Below are 26,937 nucleotides of genomic sequence, written 5' to 3'. Positions count from 1 at the left end.
ACCACTTCTTTCCACACACCAAATCCAAAATTTTCCTACTATTAGTTCCAAAAACCAATAGTTAATTGGCACTAGTTCCAAAATACCAACTAACATTCAACTAATTAACTTAACAAAGAGGTTACTTGTCGTTAGATTTAGGGATTTTTTTGGGAAATTTTGGATTTTGGGGTGTGTGAAGAAGTGGTTAAGTGTGGAAGAGAGGGAAGAAGTAGTTATATAAGAAAGAAATTGGAGTAAAATTAAACTACAAGACAAATAAAAGAGAGGATAGGGGGTAAAAAAAGTCAAGGACAAAAAAATCAAGTCAAAACTGGAAAAATCAAGTCAATGTCGGAAAATGGTTGATGGGTCTGATCTGACAAGAAATTAGAGTTTAAAAGTTATTTCTCAAAAAAAAAAATTATACGATTGTTTCTCACAAAATGATAATTTTAAAAAATTGTTTAGACAAAAGAAAAAAACTCAAAATTTAAAATCCATTTTAGATACATTCAAGACTCCCGAGTCCGGACCTTACCCTTAGCCATATCTAACACATTAAAATAAATTATCAAGTTGTTTCTCACAAAATAACACTTTTAAAAGATGGTTTCCAAAAAAAAAAAGCACAAAAATTTAGAATGCATTTTAGATATATTCACACATGAAAATTTTCAGGTCTAGGTTCGATTCTTACTAGACCCGCACATCCCCTCCCTCCTGAGTCCTGGCTCCTAGTACCGACGCTCAAGCATTTAGGATACTAGACGTGCACACTCTTTTCTCACTCTCGCTCCAACAGCTCCCCCCAAAAACACACAAAAATGGAGGAAACCAGCGAATGCGATTCACAGACAATGGAAGCCATTGCCGCAAAGCCCTCGACTAATACAACCTCAACCTCACCCTCACCTGAAACCCAAACTCTATCAAAACGCGCCCAGAAAAAGCTTTTAAAGCAGCAAAAATACGAGGTAAAGAAGGCAGAGAAGAAGGCCGAAGCAAAAGAGCACAAGAGGAGAGAGAAAGAGCGTAAGCAGAAAGAATGGGCGGATAAACTCTCCGCCATTTCTTCCGAAGAAGAAAAGCTCAAGTTAATTGAGTCAAGAAGAGGGGTCAGAAAGGAGAGAATGGAGAAAAGGTCAGAGGAGAGAGAAAAAAAGCTCGACCGCCTTTCTTTGGCTAAAATTCATGGTCAAAATATTGTTATTGATCTTGAATTCTCTCATCTTATGACCCCTAATGAACTTAACAGCCTTGTTCAACAGGTATTGCAATTTTTATTTTTTTTGTTTAACTTGTTAAAGTATTACCTGGGTAACCTTTAAATTTTTTTTTGCTTTTTTCTAAAAGTTGATGAATTATGTGGTTTTGATCTTAATTTGCATTTCACTCTTTGTTTCATTTGTTTGTATTGCTTCATTGCTCTATGTTCAATATTTCATATCACTATTCAATTTAGGTTAGAAGGTAAGGAAGTACAATGCCACAATTCAGTCACTTGTGTTTGTGTCTTTGCTAAGGAGGAGTCTCAGGTAGCGGGCGAACATTGTTGACAATGCCTTTCAATAGAATAGTATAGATTGCCAAAAGATATACTTTCTCCATTCTGAAATAAGCGAAACACTTCTCTATTTTATGTGAAAGCTTTTTGAGAGAAGTGTTTCACTTATATTAGAACGGAGGAATCAGGAATCAGGAATCAGGAATGTAGAATAGTGTGTGGAAAGCTCTGTGATACCGAAATTTTGCAACTTTGCTTGTATTTCCTATTTATGTGAAATTAATGACAAAGAAGCATGGAATAACCAGAGCCTTGGTGCCATTCCATTTCCTTTGATTTCCTGCAATGATGAATTATGTTTTCCCAATTTTGGTTTTGTAAAACTGCGCTTCCTTTTCCTGAACACTATCAATTAATTAATGCAAACTGCAGATAATGTATTGCTATGCAGTTAATGGTAGGTGCACTTCCCCAGGCCATCTTTGGTTGACGGGATGTGAAGGTAATATGGAAAGCCATTTGCAGAGACTTCCAGGTTTTGACAAGTGGATCATCGAGAAGGAAAAGCGATCTTATATTGAAGCTTTGCAAGAGCAGAAAGAGAGTCTGGTTTATCTAACTGCTGATGCAGAGACCATTTTGGATGATTTAGACCCCAAGAAAATATATATCATTGGTGGTTTGGTAGATCGGAATAGGTGGAAAGGACTAACAATGAAGAAAGCTCAAGAACAAGGTATCCAAGCAGCAAGGCTTCCTATTGGGAATTACTTGAAGATGTGTAGCTCACAGGTCAGTATCAAAGTAGTTCAACCCCCGACTTTGCATAAGCCTGTTTCTTTTGTGTAGGCTGATGAATAGCTTTGCACGAGCCTGTTTCTGATCCACTTTCTTCTCACTCGTTGGTGAATTGAAGTATGTCTCTGCATTTGGCATGAAGACATGTTTAGTAGGCTTTAAGCTTGTCATTTTTACTGAAGTTATATTTCATTTCACGTATGAGTTGTCTGACATAACTTGCATTGTTTAAACTTTTTAAGAGATTTTCCAAGTTTAGTGGCGGATGAAAGTTCGTTCAATAGCCACAACATGCATATAATTCTATTCAGAACAAATACCGTCACTCTAAGATATGGGACAAAGGTGGCGATCTCTACAGAACAGCAGAAAGAACGCCTTTACCCTAAGATATGTCTCAGCCTAACTTGTCAAATGCTTTTGGATACACGGTTTCAGATGCACCCACAGGGAAAACGGAAAAAAAAGAGATATATAAGCTACTTACATAATGAAAGAGAACATAAAAACTTCTTTGAAAATAGATTCGATGAGCAATGATATGAAAAATATTTCATTTAGAATATATTAGTATAACAAAGAAAAGGAAAACTCAAAGGCAATATAAATATCAATATCTACAATGACAATAGCATTAACGATTAAATAGACATATTACTAGGTGAAATAACATATAAGATAAAAATGATACCAAGTAAAATTATAGATGAAACTAAAGAGGTGAAAGATAAAGGCAGTCGAGTAAAAGGTATATCCTTAAATTCAAGGAAAAAGATATGGACTTGGAGTTAGCTACTTAATCTTTACATACCACTGCTTCCTAATAAGGGTCTTATCCATCTTGAGCTGTAAAAGATCCTGGTCTTACCTTATGATCTTGTCCCATGCTTTTGTTTGGTCGACCTTTCCTTTCGCAATTTCTTGAGAGCATCCTTTTCTTGTCTGGTCTTTCGTCTGGCAAGTACCAACAAATGGGCCAACAAAGGTTTATGATATCATAAATAATGAGCAATACATTAGGCCTAGCAGCCATCAAGCCAATCGTAAACTTATAACAAATTTTGTACACCAAGTAAATAACCACAAAGAGTCTTCACCTATCTTCTTCACCATTGTATATATTGAATAACAAACTGAATAATGGTAAATGCAACATTGTTAACACGATGGCGTAATGGACTGAAATGTGGCTGCAATGTTGCTGTTTTAACCCGGAGAAGGTTGTTATGGCAATATCATTACAAGAATGTCGACTAATAGAAGCACTGGCAACCATGCTAATAGTAATATGCATGGTTATGCCTATGTAGCAGCAAGGAGACAGAAATAACACATGGCCAGGCTATGCGTCGCAGGCAGCGAGACGTGGAAGTATCTTTGGTTTAATGATTGTTATGTGAAAGAATGTTAGTAAAGTAGCTTAGCTTCTTATAGTTAGAAGTGTTAGGAAGATATTCCAGGCTCATAATTAGAGGCCATTAGGGTTAGTTAATTGCGTGAGAGAAGATTAATATTTTTCAGAATCACGGACACGGTCGAGTTTGCAGTAATGGTCTTTGCCATGGAAGCGGCTTGCTACAGGTGAATGGAACAAATTCTGGCCAACGTGGGGTCACTTTTTTTTTTTCCGAAAATTCTTATTAAAGGGAATTCTAATCTCATGTGCTTTTTTAGTTTCAGAAGTATTCATTCAACAAGATATGACCAAACCTATCATAATATTCTAGGTTATACATTTGTAGATGAACTAATATTTGAAATAATATGTATCAGACTTCCAGTAATTACATAGTTGATGGGTTTCTGGCCAATCTTGACAAAAGAAAAACCCTATTGAGAAAAGAATTTCTGATGCGGTGAGTCGACGTCAATGGACGATGTGGTGAGAAAGGCATGATTTTTATCTTCGTGTTCTGTAACAACTAACAAGGTTTTTCGGAAAGAAAACTCCAACATCCATTACCACTCGGGTGTTCTATAACAAGTTTTTATTACACATCTCTTTGAGAAATAATTGAGAGTTTGGTTGGAGATTTCACCAAATTGTCATCTGTTGTGTGAAAATGGGTTGTGGGGATTATAATCACTATAAAAGATCTGTTTGTAACTGTCTTTCTTCCCCAATCATCTAAAAAATATCTCTAGTGAAGCTGATCCTGGACATCAAGGCCCCTTATCATTTTTTAATTGGTATGACATAACTTATGAGCATCAATAGTAGTGCTTGCATCTCCTAGTGGCTTTCACAAAAGAAATGAATTTTGAAATATAAGATGTTTCAACCTGGTATCATTGATGTGACCCTATATTAAATTATTGATATTATTCCCTCTAAAAATGTGCATGTACTCTGACTCTCTGAGGCACTGACAGTTCCTTAAGCTTACAAGTGCAAAGATGGATCACAAGAGCCACTTCTTTGCGCAGTGCTCATATATAATTATACTGCCGTTAGCGCGTTACTACTTGCAGATTTTAATTGTAGGAGCTTTTTTATATGATAGTAACCAAAGCTTGCTCTTTTCTGAACTAATTTTTTGCTGTTCTGCTTGTATCTTTGGACAGTTTCTGCCAAAGAAAAACAAGTTTTTGTACAATCTAAGATGTGGTAACCCTTTTAAATTGCACTTGTAATGGGGCAACTGTTTGTGTGATCCACTGTTGCCTAAGCTTACAAATAATAAGTGCAGATATAGATTTGGGAGCCACTTTGCAGTATAGGACTCTCTTAGGTTATACTGCCATTACTACCCACACATTACACCCTTAAAGAGAGGCTTAAATGTGGTACTTTGTGCCCTTTTATTTTTAATTATATATTTATACCAATGATCAGCTGGTCACATTAACTATACTCATTTTCAAACAGAGGTTTTTAAGAATTTCAATTTTCTGTCGGACTGGTTTGTGTAAATATCTCTATTATATAAGTCAAGGGGGAGCTATGGTGTTAATGAAATGTCTTTTTTATCCTTAGCTAAATATATATATTTATATAGATATTCAGATTTTGTGCAATTATATCCGTTCCTAATTTAAAGACGGGTCAAAAATTCCAATAATAAACTAAATAAGCATTAACAACGTAACTTGACATAATGAGAAAAATGATTACTCAATAAAAAAAAAATTACAAATTTAATTTGACTACAAAACTTTACATCTAAATGTTTATCTCAATTTCTAAAAACTATATAGATTACGGTAGTTTGAATAAAAATAATTATAAATCGCACTTCTATAATTATATTTTGATGAAATTTATTAAGAATAGACTCAAAAAATGGACGCACGCATCGCGTGCATAGAAGACTAGTAGAGCATATAGGCTTTCCTTGTGAAACAGCCAGTGGAACTGGTAACAGTTGATTATCTCAAATTGGAAAGCTAAATTACCATAGGTTTGCTAGAACTGAACAAATTATTTACAGTAGGCTATGACAAAGATACTTGATCTAGAAGTGGGCCAAGTTGTAGCAAGGAGCAAAATAAACCCAGGCTTGAAAATCTACATTAAGCATTAGAATTCAAAGAACATTGCAAGGATTCATATTCTGCACTGTGATAACTTCTAGCTCTAATGTCATATCTAATCTGCTCTACAATCTAGTCCTGAGCTCTGCAACTTTTTGATTCCAGTCAAACTAGATGTATTTTTCAGAAATTCTGATGTTGAACGTGGAAAACCTTTCCTTTGTGAGCATTTGTCATATATTGAAACAACATTCAGGATATGTTCTGAATGGAGTGCCACAGAAAGGCAACTCCAAATCTGTGTCAACTAGGGCACTTGTAACGAAGCAGCCAAGTTTTATTTTCATCTCTCTTTGAGGCAATATCTGAGGGTTTGGTTGGAGATTTCACTAAATTGTAATTTCTTGTGTTAATAGAAGTTGTGGTGTTGAAAAGCACTATTTCAAATCAGTGTGCAGCTGTCTTCTTGCCCTAATTTTCTTTAACAAAAATGTATAGTGAAGCTGATCCTGGACATCAAGGCCCCTTCTCAATTTTTAAATTTGATATGAGATGAGCATCAATCGTGGTGCTCGCATCTCCTATTTTGGCTTTTATGAAAGAAAAGAATTTTGAAATACAAGATGTTTTCAACTTGGTATAATTGATGTGACTGCGCTTTGAATTGTTGGTGAAATTGTCTTTAAAGTTGTTCTTGTACTTCTCAGACACCGACTGTTGAACTGACAGTTTCTTAGGCTTGGAAGAATAGAAGTGCAAAGATAGATTATGGGAGTCACTTATATATTACTACGATACTAGCAGAGTTCCATTTTGGTGCTTCTGTATATGACAACTTTTTGTACTATGTAAGATGTGGTAAATGGTAAACCTTTTGATTTGCACTTGTACTGGGGCAACTGTTTGTGTTATTCACAGTTGCCCGAGCTTACAAATAATAAGTGCAGACATAGATTTGGGAGCCACTTTGCAGTATAGCACTCTCTTAGGTCATACTGCCATTACTACCCAGACATTTAACGCCTTTGTAATTATATTTTATGCTGGCGATCTGCTGGCTATTTTCAAACAGATTTTTCAAAAATTTCAAATTCTCATCTGAGAGGTTTCTGTAAATTGAGAACAGGAAGGCTTTCCTTGTCTAACAGCAAGTTGAACTGGGAAGTAGAGATACTGGTAACAGTTGATTATTTCAAATTGGAATTTTGGATTACCATAGATTTGCCAGAACTGAACGAACTATCTACAACAGGCTATAACAAGAGACTTGAGCTAGAAGTGGGCCAAGGGTGCAAAAACAAGTCTAAGCTTGATGAAGAAGAACATCATACTGATTTATTTTCTGCACTGCGGTAACTTCTAGCTTTAATGTTAACGTGTCATACTTGATCTGCTCTTTAATCGAGGCCTGAGGTCTGCAACTTGTATTGATTCCAGTCGAGCTAGATGTATTAGATGGTTTGAGAAATTCTGATGTTGAACCTGGAAATCCTGTCCCCGGTTAGCATCTGGTTCAATATTTGAAAGAACAATAGAAGGCTATGTTTCAGGACATTTTTTTTTTATCTCAAGTTATGGTAAAATGCTTAAGTCCAGGTACCTGCATCAAAGCATAAGTACCCAAAGTACAGCCGTCATTCATAGGAACCCAAACGAGAGCTATCAAAACCATATATGGGTTTTCATCTTATTGTGATTTTTTTCCCCTTTTTTTTTGCTCTAGCCTGCTATGTTTTGCTTGGAGGAGTGGACTCACTGAAACCGTCCTTTTTATTAGTCCCCTGAAGTTGCTGCTAAATTGCTTAGAAGCAGTCATGTATGTTTAGTTTACCTATTGCTGCATTGTTCTGAACCCTGCAGCTCTTTTCTTAAACATTTAGGCCCTCTTATTTCCTTGGCACGTATCAACAAGTAGGTAACTCTAGACTATAATCGGGAATCCTTGCAGTACTTTGTGTAAAGAAATTATGTGCAAGTGACCATCTTCACAATGCTTCTTGGGAAGCAGAATAAGGCATCCTTAATCATGTGGAGAGGATGAGATAGAGCTACAGTTGTATGAAGTAGACTGTACCAAAATAAGACTACTCTCATCATCCTCGTGGATCTTATCAACAAGACTTTGATTCTCCATTTTGCTACTATTAGTAGTGTGCTTGGTTATTCGTGGTTCAAAAATGTCAACACCAAAGTTCAAAATCTGCACGAACGCTCCTTACCATTTTTTTTGAATAACCAAGCACACTACCATTTAAAGAGATATGATACTTGATAGAGTAGTAACTAACTGCAGATTTTATAGGGAAAACCTATCAATTTATCTTGGTGTGGAAAAAAAATCCCAAGCTAGTCATATAAGCTTTTCATAAGTCCATATATGTCAAACATGTTGGGGAAATAGCTGCTGTTCTGTAATAGCTAAACGTGAACAATGTTGATGCCTGTAGTTTCATAGCCATAATGTGATGACATATCTCATTTTGGAATAAAGCATGCTTGCAATAATTTGGGAAGGGTGTTGCAAAAAGACATGGACTCCAATTCACTAGCACCTCTAGACACAGTAATAAGGATGGCATATGGAACCCGGAAGTTCTCCTAATGAAAAGCTAAATATTTATACTGTTTTCTGTCTTGTGACAGTTTATCTGTATATCTGCAGGTTCTCACGGTAAACCAAGTGGTAGAGATACTTCTCAAGTATCTGGAGATGAGAGACTGGAAGTCATCTTTCTTTCAGGTGATTCCTCAGAGGAAACGATGTGAAGCTGGCTCAGATGATCATAATAAAGAATTAGAAGATGAGGAGAAAACAGAGGATAATAGCCAAAAGAAAATTAAATTGTCTGAAACGGATATGGAGGCGAACGAAAGAGAAGTGGTAAATGGTGAATGCGAGATGGATAATATTACCATACTGAAGGAAGATATCGTTTAAATAGCGACCAATTTCTTTTTCTTTTTGCCTTTGTTGTATTTTCATATTAACCCTTCCCTTCCCCCCCCCCCCCCCCTTCTCCCCTTTTGGTGGGGCTAAGTTTTGGATCAACTTCACTCATCTGGCAGGATCTTGTAATCAAACATCAATATCTTTTAGTTTCATCTGATTTTCTTCAATGTATTTATTGTGAGATGTGGAACAATGTTCTCGCGATCAGGAACATGCTATGGATTAAGGCGAAGGAACATCCAAACAAGAAATATGACCCAGAAAGCATTGGTTTTTGTCAAGGGGTATGTATTTCCATTGCTTTCCCAAGAAGGGCTCTCGTGTTCATACCCCTTTTAGAAGGGGTCTCGGCTTAGAAGAGTCTGTGGCTCGTTTGGGAATTTCATCTTGGATGATACTTTTTTACTTATAGAAAGGGAGATAGTTATTCCATATATTTTGATATTGAAAATAAATTTTTTGAGATTGACAATGATCATTCTTTTCTGAGTGAACTGCAAAGTTCCTTTTCGAATTATCGAATTCAAGTTATATGACACTTCTAGTAATGAGTTGTGTTTTTTACCTCTAAAAAATCTAGTGTGGCATCCATTAGGATAGATTGGAGCTGAAATTTTGTGATTTAGTGGTAACTGAGGTCGTTAACTTGCCAGTCTCTTATAGAATCCTAAAGGTCGTTAATCCACAACAGCCCCATTGGAGAATCTGGTACCAAGGACCCCTTCTAATATTAGAAACAAAGTCTCGATAGGAACGATTAGAGCTGACAAATATGTGATGTTAAGTTGGTGTTTGGGTCTATTATGAACAGATTTACAATCATTTAACCTAAATGCAATTTATTTAATAAATTAATTGGAAAAATTTAACATTAATCCGACCTGTATATTGTAAATTAGTACTAGTATAATTTGTTTAACTATTTCATCATAATTACTACTCCCCCTATTATTAGGTAGATGCTCCATTTTGGAATTTGTACTATTCGTAAATTTTATTTTAACCATATTTTTCGACATATATATAAATTGCAATGTTAGTATACATATGTTGAATTTGTCTTTACATATATTTTCTAAATACTATCTTTTTATAATTTTATATAATAGATAATTAGATACTCAATTAATCTTCGAAGTTAGTTGTGCATTGACAATTGTGCAAGTAAAGCTTCTAAGGATTTGGTTTACGCGGTTCACGAGCACATCAAATCGCCCTTTGCACAATGTTATTGAGCAGTGACCCAACCATTTTCCAATTTTCCAAGAATAATTTGTCAGCCAAATAAGGATTAAGTCCTTCACCAATTCTGACAGTTTCACACCCCGTTATAGAAAAATAAAATTAACTCATAGTTTTGAAGTTGAAAAATTACCCAAGAATTCAAGAGATTTATCTTACACCTTTTAAAAGTAGGAGTTGAAGACACTATTCCTTTCAATAGTGTTATGAGTGACAAAAGGTTGATATTTACTGTTCATTTCATTTGCATGTGCTGCTCACATGTTCCCACTCATATTTCAACGCACGCTTCCTTCACGTGATGTAATCCTTCCTCCTCCTCCTCAATCTCGCAGCTTCTCAGTTGTTCTCAAAATTCAATCCACAAAATCTCAGTTGAGTTCCTATCCAATTTCCAATTCCAGTAATCTCAGTTGTTCTCAAAATTCATCAATCATCATCAATCATCAATCCACAAAATTTGCAAATAGAAATTTTAGAAATTAGAGCTGATTTTAGAAATTAGAGATTAGGTATTCAATCATCATCATCAATCATCAATCCACAAAATCCACGGTCCCAGTCATTTGCATGTGCTGCTCACATGTTCCCACTCATATTTCAACGCACGCTTCCTTCACGTGATGTAATCCTTCCTCCTCCTCCTCAATCTCGCAGCTTCTCAGTTGTTCTCAAAATTCAATCTACAAAATCTCAGTTGAGTTCCTATCCAATTTCCAATTCCAGTAATCTCAGTTGTTCTCAAAATTCATCAATCATCATCAATCATCAATCCACAAAATTTGCAAATAGAAATTTTAGAAATTAGAGCTGATTTTAGAAATTAGAGATTAGGTATTCAATCATCATCATCAATCATCAATCCACAAAATCCAGGTCCCAGTCATTTGCATGTGCTGCTCACATGTTCCCACTCATATTTCAACGCACGCTTCCTTCACGTGATGTAATCCTTCCTCCTCCTCCTCAATCTCGCAGCTTCTCAGTTGTTCTCAAAATTCAATCCACAAAATCTCAGTTGAGTTCCTATCCAATTTCCAATTCCAGTAATCTCAGTTGTTCTCAAAATTCATCAATCATCATCAATCATCAATCCACAAAATTTGCAAATAGAAATTTTAGAAATTAGAGCTGATTTTAGAAATTAGAGATTAGGTATTCAATCATCATCATCAATCATCAATCCACAAAATCCACGGTCCCAGTTGTTCTCAAAATTCAATCCACTCAGTTTGGAAATAGAAATTAGCTGAGCTTAGAAATTAGAGATTAGGAATTCAATCCACAAAATTGACAAAATCAATCAATCGAATTCGGAATTCAGGAATTCAAGATGCAAAGAACAGCGAAATTGCGTCGCATCGAATTCAAAGGCTCAAGTTTTACTCCAATGCGAGCTCCGTCTGAGTCTACGATGCTTACTAATGGATTTCGGATGTGGCTCAATTCTGGGATTTGGAGGTTGGTCGTTTGATTTAATTTGGTTCTACTGGATCTACTGGATTGTGTATTCGTGTTCTTTTGTTACTTTATTTATCTATGATTTTGGTTTTGGTTTGAATTCCTGAGTTTAACTTTTTTGTTTTATCTATGATTTTGGTTTGGATGGAAAGATTGGTTTGAATTCCTGAATTTTTATTTTTTGTTGAATTTCTATGATTTTGGTTTGGGTGGGAAGATTGGTTTGAATTCCTGAGTTTAAATTTATTTTATCCATTTTATTAAATTAACAATTAAACAAGTTAGCATGAAAGAATTAAGGAAATCGCACTTTATATTGCTGTAATCATGATTTCCCATTGGGCTGGGGAGGTGGCACAGCAGGATTATATAGTTGCTTTACTTGTGTTCTAACCAGCTTCCAACTAGGAAAAAAGAGAATTAGTTCCTTGTTTTGAGGGTGAGGCCATACCAGACCAGAAGTTTGCAGTACAATAATTCCTATTTTTTAATCAATGTATTTGACATGGCTCAAATTTTGTCCTCCTCAACCTAGGGTTTAACCTTCTTTGCTACATATTTCTCTACTATAAATACTTTTCTTGAGATCAAACTGCCTCTTGGTCTTTTTCTTCTTCCCCACAACTTGAAATTCCAACTGAAAGTGGTAGGTTATTCCAATATTTTTATTTATTTTTTACTATAATTTTGGTGATTTTATTTTGGGGCTTTAGTATGTTAAAGTTAATAGGGCAAGACAATTTTCTAATCTATAACCTTTCTGATTTCCTACTTAGTTTCCAGTTGGTGAGTTTGTTTTGGGGAATAAGTTTAGAGATGGGAATAAGTTTATTATGCTTGTGATTTAATTAAGGGGCCTTTTTCTGCTGTCCTATTTTCTAATTTTGGTGATTTTGTTTTGGGGTTTTAGTATGTTAAAGTTTATTATGCTTGTGATTTAATTATTTTCTTTGTACACTTGCTGATTTGTGATCTTTAATATGAAGTTCAACTTCCCGGGACTACTCAGGATCATCTTCAGATATTTAATGTTGAATCAAAAGCAAAGATAAAGTCCTATCAAATGCCTGAGATGGTATGTGACGTTTTGGTTTTTTATTGGGCATATTTGAGTCATGTTGTTGGTTGTTAACTTTATTGATATGGAGATGCTATAATAGTTTACTATTCCTTTCTTTAGGTTGTATCTGGAAATGGATTACGCCCATGATGTTAGGCATGGTTAAAGGAAATATGCAGCTGTTTTCAGTGGATCAGCAGCGTAGTCAAGCTCTTGAAGTTCATGCAGCTTCATTTGCTCAATTCAAGGTCCTCCTCATCCTTGAATGCCTCTGTTTTTCTCTAGAAATATCTAAGTAGATTATTATAAGTATTCTGTCACATTCATTGATACTCACCAGTGATTCGTATTATTGGTATAGGTTCCTGGAAACGAAAATCCTTCACCTCTTATTTCCTTTGCCAGCAAGACATCTAATGCTGGACAGGTTACTTCAAAGTTGCATGTCATTGAACTTGGTGCCCAGCCTGGTAAGCTTCCTTTGCAGCTTTGCATCACTTTATCACCTTCCTTTCTTATGCTGACAGTCATTACTTCTTGAGAGTTGTACATCGAGATGATTGATTTGTCCCAATAGTTCGTATGCTTTAGGTATTGTTAATATAGTATAGTCAATAATAGAAATTAGACAAATTATTGAGTTTTGCTTATTTATTGGGACATAAGATCAATTCCTTTGTAGGAGATTGCTGTTCTTAGTTGGCAGCTTTCTGACATAACATTTCTTAGAGTTGCCGGTCAATGAAAATGGCTTGGGTTCTTATTTTTAGATTTGGCATTATCAATTTCAATTTTTAGAGTTGCGCTTATTTTGCGCCTCCAACTTTGTCAAACGACAAACACAGACGCTTAGTGAGGTAAAAATCTTATGTTGCTAAATGCAAAAGAGAACAATATGCTCGATTGGAAATGGTTCACTTATTTATTCCAGAACCAGGAGGCTGTTCGGCCTTTCTTTCCAACTATGATACAGAATCTGGTGCTAAAGTTCTCTTCAATAATAGGCAAAAATGTAATTTTCAACACCACAAGAGTATGTATACAGGAGGAATTATATAAGCATGCGTCTTTCTGTAATCCCCCACATTTTTAAAGGATTTTCATAAATATATTAAGTTATTTATGTAGTTATATTTAAATCCAAATGAGTTTGGAAATGGTTTGACTTTTAAAAAGGGTTGACTATTTTTAAAAGTCAACTAAAAATATTTTGCATGACTTAATAAAATTGAAAATGTTTTAATTAAGCATGTCTTAATAAAAGCTTTAAGCATTTAAAATATTTATTTAAAAAGAAGTTTAATGGAATCGAAACTCCTAAAAGGATAAAAAGGAAAAGAGTCCTATTGATGATTAAAGTCCTAAGTTGATCATCTTTTTAGTCATCAAATAAATTTTAAATCTTATCTCTTTTCCTAAATTCTAATCTTATCTCTTTTCCTAAACCAAAAAGGATTAGTCTTTTTGTAAATATCCTAAAACCCAATTATTTTATCCAACCCAATTATTTACTTCAAAAATCACGTCCTTCATACTTCTCCCTCACTCGACGTTTTCTCTCTCCTCCTTCTTTGTGCGTGAGTTCATCGTTCTCTCAAAAATCGTTTCTTCTTCGCTAAGTAACGTTTCTTGTTGAACAAGAAACGTCACAAATATTTTCTTGAAGCCAAACTCTTGCTGCCGCCATCCTTGCTGCTGCCTTCAGTCCGGCGCTGCCTTCCTCCTCCAATTCGGTTGTTTTTCTTTACTTCTCCTTTAAGATTCCATTAAAGTCCTAATTTTTATTGTTATTTTATTACTTTACATGATTATGATTGAGTTATTATTTATTATGAAGAAATTAGTTTCGGTCTCATATGTATAAAGAAAAAAATTTCAGATTTATTATTTTTAGTTTTAATCATGAAAAGATATGGTTTTTAGGGTTTTAAATCACTAGAAACCGTATATTTAAAGTACAAATATGAATTTTGATTGGAATACGATTTTTATATGCATTTAAAATATTTTCAGAAAGTTTAGAAATGCTGGAAATTCAGAAAGTTAGTATTTTAAGGTTTTAATGATTTTTAATCACTGGAATAGTTGTACTATACTAGGGATTAAAAATAACGAGGGTTTAAATTTATAAAAACGATTTTTAAAGACGTTTAAAAAGGTTTGGGACTTTTAAAGTTGCTGTATTTTTTTTAGTTCAAGTATTTACTTGATTATTTTATTGTTGTAGGCGGAGAATTTATAGTAGGGGACTTTTAGAACATAAAAGTGGCCTACCGTTGCGTTTATACAAGGTACGTACATAGTCTACGTGCTATATGGTTAGAAACATGCTTTAGGGATGTTTTTATTTTGTAGTATCATGTATAGGACCTTGTTGTTCATATATATGATTTACTGAGATTGCTTTACATGTTACTTGCCTGTGTGCTACATGTAAACTAAGAATATGTATAAGTAAGATTGTTTGTATGGAAGTTTGATGCAAGCAGATAATTTAGTTTGGTATTAATTCGTGAGTGAATTAATGTAAGTAGATTGGAATCATGTGTTACATAGATTCTTTGAGTTATTTATTTATCTTATAAGAACCGTGGATCTTATTTGGTAATTATGAGTTATACCTAATAAAGGTACAGTTTACTGTTGGCTAGGTTCAACAGGCAAGTTAGCAAAGAATAAAAGAAGTTAAAAGAGTCTTGAATGATAAGTTGTAACTTGTTAATTCTAAGATAAAAAGGAGTTTTGTGATCTTATGTGATTATTAGTTATATGTGTTGTGTGCTTGGTTGGTGTCAACACAAGTATAAAAATGAATGCAACGTAAAGTGAAACGAGATAGGTTATAGACTTTAGACTGGTGCACGTCTAGAGTTGGACACTAAGGGTTGGGATACATAGTCCGCCGTGATATGTATTTTCCTAGGATTGGATTGATCACCTTTCCTTTTTAGCTCAAAGGTTCCTCGATATCGCAGGTCAATTGGAATATGTGGTAGCTCCCATATCTCCTACTTCAGTATAGACAACTCGTCCCATAACTATTCCATTTAAAGAAGAAATAAAAGTTTAGAGTCTAGTTCAGTAAGAGTCATCTGCATTTGTTATATGCTTATTATTATTTATGTTGTAGTATCATGTTTAGGATTATTTATGCCTGATATGTAGTACTCAGCTTTGCTGATTACGTGCGTGTTTGTGTGTGTGATCATGGCTTTGCCTATTGATCCTGTGATGATCCTTCTGGTGAGCAGAGTCAGTATTGCATTGACATTACAGGTTTGCAGATGCATTGCATTGGGAATCTGGAATGGAGAGGCTTATACTTAGTATAGTTGAAGTTGTTTTCGTAGGGACATCTTTACTTAAGTTTGAGATTTTTAGTTGGTGTGCTTTAGTTTCGAAACAGTTGTCATTTATTTCATAAGTTTAATAAAGTTGATTTTATTTTAGTAATTGTTTTCCGCTGCAAAATTCTCTAGATTTGTTATAAAAGTATTTTCTAGAAAGAGAGAATTATCGGGGTGTTACACTTTCATTCATTAGTCAACTTTCTTCAAGGTGATGACTTGAGTGGGATTGTAATAATATCTTGTTGTACATGATGTATTACAGGTGGGAGAACAAACATCACACATGGAAATGGTGTCGAGCAGCATAAAAATACTATCATGGGAAAGTTATAATGAAGATGTATCAGCTCTAGATTATGGTTCAACAATAACAGCCCTTGGTCTCCTAGAACAGATAAATATGACCAGGGATAGTACTGACTATCTCTGGTGCAAAACTAGGTAATAACGTTGTTTCATGTCCTATTTTCACAGGCTTATTGTAGTCTCCAATCATCACTGAAAATTCAAATTATAAAGTCTTACTTGAGTGTTCCAATTTTTTTTCAATTGTTTGGTTTCTTGCAGTGTTGATATTAATCCATCCGAGTCTTTCTTTCACGGTGGGGATCGCCCGACACTCATAGTGGAATCTACAGGACACGCTGTGCATGTTTTTGTGAATGGACAGCTTATAGGTACGGCATACTGTAACTTTTTACAAGGAGACGACTCTTCAATAATAGGTTCTTTCCGTCTGATAAAATCATTAACAATCACTTGCAGGATCCTCCTTTGGAGGTCGAAAGAATAGAAGATTTACCTTCAATAAAACAGTAAATCTACAACCTGGTGCAAACAAAACTTCACTACTGAGCATAGCAGTTGGCTTACTCAAAGGCTTCATCAATCATCAATGCTTGAAAAGATCGCTCAGAAAAACAACTAATGCGACTCAATTCGTGAGGCCAAATGATGTTGTTTGCTATTTTTTTTTCAATTAGGTTTAATTTACTTGAGTTTCTCGAATTTTGCCTCTTTTTTTTCTCTAAATTTCGAGTAGTTTGGGATTTCCATTCTATGTTTAATTTGCGTCTAATTTACTCGAGTTTCTATTGTTGATGTTGAAGTTCTATGTTTAAGCTAGGGTTCTTAATTCTTATATTTTTACTTTTTGAAGTCTTTATCGATTTTTTTTTTTCGATTTCATGGTTGGGTTTGGTTTGGGTCTTGCCTTTTGAGGTTTTATTGGAAGGATTTGTGACTTGCTAGATATTGTATGGTGGTTCGAACTGTCATGTTTTCAATCTATTGCTCTAATAAGAAGCAATTTTATTTGATTAGATAGATAAATGGATGCAGTAACCGAATTTTATTAGTGTGGAATTTGAGATTGATGTTCCTTTATATCTTTGTAATTGATAGGATCCCACAAAATCATGGGAGGATAGCGATAAAAAAATACTAAAGATATTTCCCGATACATATTCGAAGCTATACTTTGAGGTGGCTACCTATATCTTCTCGACACATAAAGGAATCATAATGCCCTGAACTATAATAGGTAAGTATTGTTGCTTCCAATCTGTAACTCTGTTCTATAACTAATTAAAGATGCACAATGGGTTTCACAGGTTGTCAATCTGGAATTCATAGTTTTCTTACAGATTGGCTCACTATCTACTGTCACAAAAATATTCTGAGTGTTGCAAGATAATATTTTATATAAGTGTCACAAAAAATTCCACATGCTTTTTATATATTTTTCCCCTATAGACTCAACTCCTCCACATGTGCATTAAGCCATTAACACAACAGTCGAGCCCCTTCATTAGATGACAACATAGCTTCCCCAGCTAACAACCCATACTATATCACACACAACAATAGTATCTTTCCTAGACCTTCTGGGATATCATCGAAGAGAACTGGTTATACAGTGCACACCCCATGCCATAGCATTTTGGCAAACCATAGAAGGATGCTCCCGAAACAGGTACAACTTAACCTGTTTACCACAAATTCAAAACCATATCAGGAAGATGTTCGGACAGTTCGCCAGCCCCTGCCTTAAGAAAACCTTAAATCAGGAGATATCCAGAATTGTTGATTGAATACTTGATATAAATTCCGACTTATCACATGTCTCAAGGACCTAGCAGTGACAGAAAGCACCACCTAAGCTCAAAGCAGCCTGCCTCACACACATACACTCCTTGGCATCAAATTTAGATCTACTGTGTATTAACAGGAACCAACCCCAGAAGTACTTCTATAGTTCTATAGATAAGAGAGCATCATAAACAATATGAACAATTAATTGGTCAAGCATGCAATTTGTTGTTAAAAAGTACACAAACAGTCAAGAAGCATAAATGCAACTCTATAAGTATAGGTAGGTATGATATATAGATAGACAGATGGTTTTGCCTATTCAAAGATGAAGAAGTTGCTACGATTCATTTTTCTTCAATGAAACAAGACATCACCTATTTCATTCCTTCTCTATCTTCCACCTTCACATGAGTTAATGATTTCATTTCTTTTAGAATTTTTTGGATCTAAAGTGTTGTATTGATTTATGGCTAGGGTCATTTGGTTTGACAGAAAGTTGGTAGCAATTAGAGAATTGGTAAGTTCCCTTTCCTTTCCTCTAATCGATTTCTAGAGTTTTACTTTGTTAATTTCCTTTGATTTATTTTTCAACTTCGTGGTTTCTTTTTATTTTAATTTTCGGTTTTGGATTTTTTTTTCCGTTGGACAAGTTTGTTATATAATGGGGTAATTCGTAAAATTCTTAGGAAGATGCTTTCCATCCTTGGAGCTATTTTCCATCCATTACAAACCAAATAAAGGCATTTAGAAAAACCACTTTTCCAGGAAAATGTTTTCCTCCCAACCAAATATGGAAGGATATGATTCATCGAAAGGGGAAGGAAAAAGGACTCCCTCTTTCATTCCCTTCCCTATTTCCTACCCAAACAAGGTAGAATTGACCAGACTGTTCCTCCACTTTCTTTCTAGCCAGATCATCTAAGCACACTTTAAGTGACAAACTGATCTATGATGAATGCACAAGCATACAATAACCCTCTTACCTCTTCCATGTCATCACCAGAAGGAATTGAAGGATCGTCCAATTTTTCATAAAATGTTTATCATCAATTTCTTTTCCGTTTTTCAGATCTTCTTGCAGAAAAGTTAAAAAGGGTAGGTCGGCCTTAGAGTTCGCTTTGAAGATTCAACAAGACATGCTAAATTAAAGTAGATTCATACTATTTCAGACTGCAGCAACTCTATTTGTTCATGTAAACTTAAGATATTATGCTTCAGGCCCTATAATAGGCACAAGTCACAAGACAAATGTAAAAAAGAATGGCTTCATCTACTTATATGGTAAAAGGGCATACATATCAACAGAACTCACCTCACGTCTTTGCAGTTCGATTGACCGTGCTAATGCCTGCCTTTTTGTTAGCAAATTCCTAGGCCTTAATCGAAGAGGTTGCTGATAGTTCTTTCCTTGATAAATGATGATTGTGTAGCCTTTAGTAGTTTTATCTATTGATACAAGCACCCCACCAGTCCCTGCTTCCAAAAATATAGCCACATGTTTTACTTGTGCAAAATTTTTGCCCCTCACAATTACCTTTACTAACTCCCAGAATTTCCAGTCTAGATGTATATTATCTATTGTACCATCAAAAACTTTTCGCCTCCCTGTAAAAAATAAGGTAACTTTTATGATTGATTCTTTTTTATGACAATAAGAAGCCTAAGAACTAAGCTGGCATGCTTACCCACAAGCAAGAAAGGCTTCATGCTTAGGCCCATTTTACGAAATAATTAATTAGTAATCAAGGCAAAAGAAGAAAAAGAAAAATAATATAGCCTTTGTGGCTCCCCCCTTTCTTCTCTATCCTTCCCCTATCTTGCAAATTTAACTTCAATGCTTTAGAAATTTTCGTCCTTTATGATGCTTATTCAACTTTCTTTTGCATACAGAGTTTTCTGCTTGCTGATAATATTATTTGAGTACGTAGTTCCTTTTTTGTTTTGCATCTTGTGTGTCATCTATGATGTTCAATTCACAACGATGCATGGTCTCATCATTTTCGTCCAATTTCATGTACAACAAATCAGCAATAAATTCACCAGCCGAAAGTTTGTATTAAATGGTACTTCTATAGTTTCTATACTATGTTTGACAGTTCTGTTCATGTACTAATATAGTAATATGTCTCTTCATGCTTTATATTCTTGTATTGGTTCTTCTACTATTAGGGATTGTAAATGGCTTCAATGTTTCGGAATGGAACCCATCTAATGATGCACATGTTGCGGCCTCTTACTCTATTGATGATCTCTTTGGTAAGGTATCCCAATGTTTTAGCCTTTGAAATATTAAATCTTATAGCGGCAAAGAAGCTGTATATCGTACATCTATCCATTTCTTTAGTGTCAGTTCATTAGGGGTAGGATTAGAACTATGTTTCTCCTGATGTCTTGCTTGTGGAATTTGCACTGGATGTTTTTTAAAGATAGGCAGGATTTGATTAGGTTGGGTTTCTGCTTTAAGAGACAAAGATAACAACAATGTTTGCAATGCAATTTAGTTTTCCTTCATAAAGTGATATTTCTTTAGTATAAACTCGGTTCTGTATACTTCTTAGGGGGACAAAAAAGAACCAAATGAAAATAGGAAATCGGATGCATATCAAAGTGGTTCTCGGAGCCCACCATATGATGATAAATATGATCATCATAGTGCTAGGTCGAGTCCTTAACAATCTTGCAGAGGAGATCCTCAAGTTGGCATAATTTCATAGCCAATGTATCTTGAGTACTACTTATAATACTTATATGCATTACTATAATAATTTGATGTGAGTGACGCTCACCTTCTATATTATATCATTCTTGTATTTTTTTCTACTCAACTTCTCCTTCGCAGTATATGTTTTTCACGAGTGAAACTTGATTGATTAGAGATTATGGATCATATATTTTAACCTTCTCACACCTTCCACCAGCATCCTATGCAGATGTGGGTTCTGTGTTGAACTTTTTGAAATTTGTTTATTTTTGCAATTTGCCTTTTAAGTTGGCTATGTTTTTGGCGGAAGAGATAGTTAAGACACGCCCTTTCTTGGGGGTATTGATGTAGGATAGGCTATGTAGTTACTTCACCTTTATTATGGAGTGAGACTATGAGGTTCGTCTAAATGTCCGTACTTGTATACATCATTATATTAGGGATTGTTTTTTTGCCTTTGTATACTTTCATTGTTCCTAAAATTTTCTAGGGTTCGATATTAGCATTGCTACTGTCTGACCTTTGTCTGCAAACTCAATGCCTCTATTATGTTAACTTAGTCTTGAAGATTATATCTTTGCTTTTGATCTTTTGTACATTATATTTGTATGTAGCTGTAATGAAATTGTTATTCCACACATTTATGACTTGGAAGATAGGTAGTATAAGGTTTTATAGGATGAGATTTTACTAGGTCCATAAAATCAGAAGGAGAAGCCATTGATTTAGTGTAAAAGGAAAAAGTGAGCATAGGGGGAGGGGTGGATTTGAAGGTTTGGGGTGGATTTGAAGGTTTGTTTTTATCTCATAAAAAGATTGATATTTCTTGGTAAAATTTGTGCACCATATATTCATGACCCCCAATCCTTCTCAGTTAAAACCCTAATCTCTCGCTCAACTACTATCATATTTTCTCAATTACAATTGCTACAATACTAGGGAAGATACTATTGCCTGGTCTTTGCTATAAAGTAAACTCAGTCTTCATCTTTTTTTTAAAAAAAAAAATAAAATCTTAAGTATCAATATACATAACTCTTATCGTGCCTCCTTTTATATGACTATGGGTGTGGCATATCAGGAATCTGAATATTGAATATTTACCGGAGAGGAAAACAAGTATTTTCCGGCATGCACAAGAAATAGCCGGCTATTCGAGATGAAGTTAAATGACTTCTTGGCTATTCGTCGCACTATTCAACTGGTGAAAATGTCATCCTCTCTGTCTGTTCTTTCTTGTGATGAGTTACTAATATAAAGTTAGTTTCTCTGTCAAATTTCTTTTTTCAAGAATTTCATTTGTTTTGGTTGTATGTCACTTGTAGTTAATGCTCAATTATATCTTTCTCTCCCTCCCTATCTTTTTTCTATGGAGTTGGTGCCTTCTTTTTTTGATTTCCAGCTAAAATTTATGTTTGTACTTTTGCATTCTCTTTTCTTTCTAACATCAATTTGCTACTATGGGAACGATCGGACACAATAATCTAAATGCAAAATTAGTGTGCTTATTTACTTGACTTTCAATTTTAGGTTTTCCATGCTCTTTTACATAATGCTTCTTTCTTCCTTTTAATTAATTATTACGTCAATTGCAGGGTCGTTATTGCTCAGAATTCAGTTATATAATCCGGCATATCCCTCTTGTTCGTCACATTCTAGGAAATAATTAAGCCATTTTTCACAAGGATTCTCATTGCAGCAAAAAAAAGCTCATAACATTAGCATGTCATACTCCATTTAAATTTTTAGATTGAGAGAGAAGATTTATTTCAGGAAAACTTTGGACTTTGACAGCTAGGACACAGCGAGCCAATGTGGCCTTCGCCTATCCAGTCTTTATCTCAAAATCTTGGCAACTTAGTTGGTAATACCACCACTATGAATTTAGGCTTCAAATAATCATAAATTGCCCTTTCCAGCTGCTATGAGCTAAACAATTGGTTTATTATGGCTTTAGCTCTCTTCAATGGAGAGGCATGTAAAGTTTGAAAAGTGTTGTCTAGAGAAAGTTTATTTCATTTTATGCTTGCTAAATTAGAATCTCCCTAATTGATTATTTAAGATATTATACTTCCCTGTGGCCTATGGGCATTTACTTAAATAATGATTTGCTCCATTTTTTGTCTTCTTTCATTCACTCTGAAATGTCTTAGGGGCTTTATTTGATATTTTTGAACAGCCTTTGGGGCTTTCCTTGCCATATTGAGAATAATATTGTGAGGAAATCTCTTGAAATTGGATGTTTATTCCCATCTCTTAGATTGAATTAAATTAATCTTCCATCCTCATTATTTTTGTGATGATGCCCCTTTATGAAATTACATCGGTGGTGATTCTCTATCTTTTAGTATTAAAAGGTTGCCATGTCTAATAATCGTTCAATGTATATTTGAATTAGCGACCTAAAAAATACTACGTGATAGTAAAGTGTAGCACTTTGATTGTTTAGAGCCTTTACAGGTTCTTTGTGTTGATTTTGAGTTGAGACATGTATTTTGTTGTTCAATTAATAATGGGTTGTTGATTTGCAGTAAATAAATTATAAAAGGGTCACTCTGTTTTGGTAACCCAGAGAGGCGTTAATGAGAGAAATTAGATGTTTAATAACTATGATTTTCAAACAAACTTAAGGGCCCCTTAGTTCTTACGCAAAGAACCTTGTAATGAGAAATCATATGTTTACAGTTTTTAGTGACAATGCAACAACCATGGAGTAGACTTTAGCTAATGTTCCCCAAAAGAATTACTACTTTACAACTACGGGAAGGTGTTAATCTTCCTTCGAAAAATTATGTTGACCACTTGACCTTTGTTTTATCACTTTACAACATTCACCGAGTTAAATTGCCAAAAACACTGATTATTTTCTTATTCCTCATCAGCAGTAGGAGCTTCACATCATTTTTGAATTGCAAGGTCTTCAAAAGCATGTGCTCCAGAGAATTCAGATCTAAAATTTAATCAGAATGATCCCAGTTTGGCATTGCATAAAGGTCTTTTGCATGTTTATATCATGATATTGTTTGAGGGGTTGGAGCTGTTGTTTTTCAAAACAGGAGGATTAAAAACTTATTGACAGGTTGCTATGGACATTAAAGGAAATCTTAGATATGTTCAATAGACTTGAGGGCAAGTCTTTTAAGAAGGCAGGAAAGTATCTTACAAGAAGTTTAGGTAGTCAATAAGTTTGTTGGAATAGTTAGTTAAGCTTGTTAGTTTGTTGCTAAAAGTTTTATTAAACTCTTACTCTAAAATACTCTCTCCTCAAATATGACTGTACTTTTAACGAATTACATATGTTAATTTTTTTTTTTTTTTGCATTTAGTGGAATCACTTCGTGTATGCAATCTTGTCCCTTAAAAGAAAAGGTAGAAAGGGTAATTCACAAACACATAAGGTAGTGTTTGGAAACTTGTATTTCATTTCAAATAATGGAATTGAAATCTGGAATTTAAAGTTTGTATTTCAATTCCTAATCATTGTTTTGTAAAGGGGGTTTGATAGAGGAGAGAGAAATAGAGGTTTAATGGAGAGAGAAAAAGTGTGCGTTTACTAAAGGAGAGAGAAATAAATATTAGAAAGAGAATGAGTGAAGTTGGGATATAAATACTCATGGAGTTGGGATATGTATGAGAAGAGAATTTCAAATGACAAGGTAATAGCTTGAATTTCAAATTCTACTAATATAGGCTTTTGATAAGAATTTGGACAAATTCCATGATTTCAAATTCCATGCCATCCAAACAATAGATTTCATCCAAATCCGGGATTTGAAATGAAAATTTGCTATCCAAACATAGCATAAGAGTATAGTGAAAGGAGGAAGAATCAAGATGGTATGACGTTAAAAAGAAGGGGATGATATAAGGATAAAGATGGGAGAAAGAAGGAATAAGAGACATAGAGTGAAAAGAGATTGTTTTAAAGTGCAATTAAGAATGAGTTAAAAAACACATCTAAGACTTTTTTGAAAATTCAAAAAATCATAAAGACGATAGAAGGAAAGAAAGAAAATACGGAATGCAAAGAGAGAACGATAATGTAGTATTTGACGTTATAAACATAAACATAACAACCAGGAAAGAGGGGAGGACAAAGAGAGAGGAACATTTTCAAAAGATCTTTTATATTCGCAAAAACACATATAGGAAGAAGAATAGAGATCGAGAAATAGACATATAGGAAGAAGGATAGAGATCAAGAGGTAGGAAGGTAGGTTTGAGACTTTGATAGTTTAATGTATGCATCATGCTCACATATATATATTTCATCAATACATATCTGTAACATCAAACAGAAAATGTTTTACTCTTATATTTTTTTCTTCAATATACTCTACATACGTCCCTAACAATATTTAATATAGGCTAAAATTTGCAAGTCTAAAGCATTAAATATCTTTCTTTTTTTTGAGAGAAAAAATATCAAATATCTTAACATATAGCTTGACATTCAATATAGTAATTATATTAAATTAATTCGAATATCTCAAATACATTATAAATGATAACAACTATGATTTGGCTCAAATAATTCATGCTTGAGTCGTTGATTGCTTACACTAAAGAATGTGAAGTGCTTTTCAAAATGCCAACCGAACATGTTAGCAAGCTATCGACTAATGTAAGCATTCTTGAACTTTACACTTTTTCTTTATTTGCATACGTACTCATACTCGATTTAAATGCTCCATTGATCTAATTTCTTGTCTATTTACATCCTTTTGCTAGGCCTTTACCAACATCTTCCGTGAACAAATGACAACAAGGTTCTTGATCCAAATCACAACAACTGCATAAATTTTCAGAAATAGGGTGCTGCAGTTGAGCCTTCTATCTATCTTACGGGAATAGATTACAACTCTGTTTCAAAAACAGTTTAACGGCACACGAAAAACTTACAAGTTAACAACAACTTCTGGATCAAAGTTGTTAACTTAGCTATTAGAATTGCACTTCAAATAAACTTAATTATGTATTCTCTTTCCAAATGAAATTAACGAGAAAAATAAATTGTGTTTGCACACAATATTTCATTGGTTTGCTTGATGCAATTAATACAACGTGTATACTTACCGCCTGTTTTGGAATATGTGCTAAATAAACATTTCACTACTTAAGACTAACGGAATGCAAATATCACAATTACACTATTTTGGGGCGCCGTGTGCGTAGGCACGCGGAGCAACAACTAGTTTTCTAAAAGAAACCGTTATTCATAAAATATCCAAAATTCTAGTTTGTTTCTTTGGGAGGGAGCAGGGTCACATTTGCATATCATTAATCAATTTTGTGAAGAAACTAAATAAGCGTTAATGAGTAACAATATTCTTTCCCATTCTTTTTTCTCACTAAAACTCCAGCTCCCCTACTCCTTTTTCATTAATTAGTAAGGGACTGCCATGGATGATTCATCCATGGTATGCCCCTTTTCTTCTTTTATTTTCAGTTTTTAGTTCATCTTCTTGTTTTGTTGAATAAATTAGTATCTCTTTATGAGATTTCTTCAAACCCTGTTATGGGGTTTTTAGTCTCTGTTGTGGAGATCTCCTTCTCCCTTATGGAAGTTGTGAGTGTGATTTTTTTGTTTTTAGGTATGAGAAATTGTTCTTATTGGTTAAAGTTTGAGACTCCATATGAGGGTATTGAAATCTCGGATATTGTTAACCTGACTCGATCAAGAATGCTCTTCCCAAACTATGTCAGAATGATGAACTTCCTCATCAATAGTTGCTTGATTCAACAAATACAAGGGGGTTGCACTATATTGCTCGATCTGGTTCATTTTAGTTTTTTCGAAGACGAATCTAGTTTAACCTTGTTTAATTGTATCTTGTTTTTCTTTAATATCTATTGTAGATGTCTTTTGACTTTCAATTAATGAAATTTCTCTTTAAAAAAAAACAATTTTGTGAAGCAATTTTATAAAAGGTAAGGGGAATTCCCTTGCAAGGCAAGGAGGGGAATAAAATTGAGGATCCTTTTTACAAGGGGTTAGAATCGAACCATATCACAGAGATAAAAAAATACCTTATCACCTTATAACCATTAGGTCAACCTTGATCCTCACTTTGATAAAGCAATTTAAAAGAGAAAAATGTACTAGAGACAACAAAGCAAAATACAATATTTTCACTAAGCATTTAGGAGAGAGAAAATCCCCATTGTCACCAATAAATCCGAAGATTCAACACTTAATTGCTGTCAAGCCAAATGATAAACCAAATTGTTGTTAACTATTTTTAAAAGGTTCAACTCATCGTAGCCTCGTCATCAAAGGCAAAGGCGATGATAGACTTCGAGCATGAAGAATGGTAGGTA

General features: G+C 34.4%; 3 protein-coding genes and 1 long non-coding RNA gene across 24 annotated transcripts; all 4 read left to right on the top strand.

Annotated features, from left to right (window-relative positions):
* The first annotated feature begins 396 nt into the window (after window positions 1–396).
* On the top strand, window positions 397–8,875 carry LOC104901439 (tRNA (guanine(9)-N1)-methyltransferase). The gene is made up of 3 exons (XM_010689023.4): window positions 397–1,250; window positions 1,919–2,278; window positions 8,421–8,875. Exons 1-3 carry the CDS (start codon window positions 807–809, stop codon window positions 8,694–8,696), a joined length of 1,080 nt encoding a protein of 359 aa, XP_010687325.1. The 5' UTR covers window positions 397–806; the 3' UTR covers window positions 8,697–8,875.
* Window positions 8,876–11,603: 2,728 nt separating this feature from the next.
* Window positions 11,604–13,024, top strand: LOC104901438 (clathrin heavy chain 2-like). The gene is made up of 2 exons (XM_010689022.3): window positions 11,604–12,719; window positions 12,833–13,024. Exons 1-2 carry the CDS (start codon window positions 12,618–12,620, stop codon window positions 13,010–13,012), a joined length of 282 nt encoding a protein of 93 aa, XP_010687324.2. The 5' UTR covers window positions 11,604–12,617; the 3' UTR covers window positions 13,013–13,024.
* A 1,644-nt stretch (window positions 13,025–14,668) lies between these two features.
* On the top strand, window positions 14,669–15,924 carry LOC130589612 (uncharacterized). Its single transcript, XR_008967160.1, has 2 exons — window positions 14,669–14,762; window positions 15,723–15,924. It is a non-coding gene; the product is annotated as an uncharacterized LOC130589612 (long non-coding RNA).
* Window positions 15,925–16,054: 130 nt separating this feature from the next.
* On the top strand, window positions 16,055–25,691 carry LOC104901437 (beta-galactosidase 3). Of its 21 annotated transcripts, XR_007268784.2 has the most exons (8): window positions 16,055–16,262; window positions 16,389–16,498; window positions 16,587–17,364; window positions 18,390–18,432; window positions 20,085–20,171; window positions 21,698–21,875; window positions 23,499–25,240; window positions 25,348–25,691. XR_007268784.2 is itself a non-coding variant. In XM_048634518.2 (6 exons), the coding sequence occupies exons 1-4, from the start codon at window positions 16,105–16,107 to the stop codon at window positions 17,352–17,354; spliced, it is 588 nt and encodes a 195-aa protein (XP_048490475.1). In that variant the 5' UTR covers window positions 16,067–16,104; the 3' UTR covers window positions 17,355–17,364; window positions 20,085–20,171; window positions 22,212–22,868. The 21 variants fall into 21 exon arrangements, 4 of the variants coding, with proteins under 4 accessions (XP_048490475.1, XP_019106776.1, XP_048490474.1 ...); XR_007268793.2 differs by lacking the exons at window positions 21,698–21,875; window positions 23,499–25,240; window positions 25,348–25,691 and adding exons at window positions 18,985–19,978; window positions 22,212–22,868 and having other exon boundaries at window positions 16,058–16,262; XR_007268794.2 differs by lacking the exons at window positions 21,698–21,875; window positions 23,499–25,240; window positions 25,348–25,691 and adding exons at window positions 18,985–19,978; window positions 22,212–22,868 and having other exon boundaries at window positions 16,058–16,262; window positions 20,085–20,176.
* Window positions 25,692–26,937: the final 1,246 nt, after the last annotated feature.

Source organism: Beta vulgaris, chromosome 8 (genome assembly GCF_026745355.1).
Source record: "Beta vulgaris subsp. vulgaris cultivar EL10 chromosome 8, EL10.2, whole genome shotgun sequence".
NCBI lineage: Eukaryota > Viridiplantae > Streptophyta > Magnoliopsida > Caryophyllales > Amaranthaceae > Beta > Beta vulgaris.
This window is presented reverse-complemented; position numbering and strand designations above follow the sequence as displayed.

What these genes read in the sequence shown, in the direction of transcription:
- LOC104901438 (XM_010689022.3), top strand. Translation starts at nt 12,618, where the DNA reads ATGATGTTAGGCATGGTTAAAGGAAATATGCAGCTGTTTTCAGTGGAT. An exon ending in CTTCATTTGCTCAATTCAAG is followed by an intron (nt 12,720 to 12,832) that starts GTCCTCCTCATC and finishes TTATTGGTATAG; the next exon opens with GTTCCTGGAAACGAAAATCC.
- LOC104901437 (XM_048634518.2), top strand. Translation starts at nt 16,105, where the DNA reads ATGGAAATGGTGTCGAGCAGCATAAAAATACTATCATGGGAAAGTTAT. An exon ending in TGTGAATGGACAGCTTATAG is followed by an intron (nt 16,499 to 16,586) that starts GTACGGCATACT and finishes AATCACTTGCAG; the next exon opens with GATCCTCCTTTGGAGGTCGA. An exon ending in AATTCGTGAGGCCAAATGAT is followed by an intron (nt 16,778 to 17,225) that starts GTTGTTTGCTAT and finishes TGTAATTGATAG; the next exon opens with GATCCCACAAAATCATGGGA.
- LOC104901439 (XM_010689023.4), top strand. Translation starts at nt 807, where the DNA reads ATGGAGGAAACCAGCGAATGCGATTCACAGACAATGGAAGCCATTGCC. An exon ending in TTAACAGCCTTGTTCAACAG is followed by an intron (nt 1,251 to 1,918) that starts GTATTGCAATTT and finishes TGCAAACTGCAG; the next exon opens with ATAATGTATTGCTATGCAGT. An exon ending in TGAAGATGTGTAGCTCACAG is followed by an intron (nt 2,279 to 8,420) that starts GTCAGTATCAAA and finishes GTATATCTGCAG; the next exon opens with GTTCTCACGGTAAACCAAGT.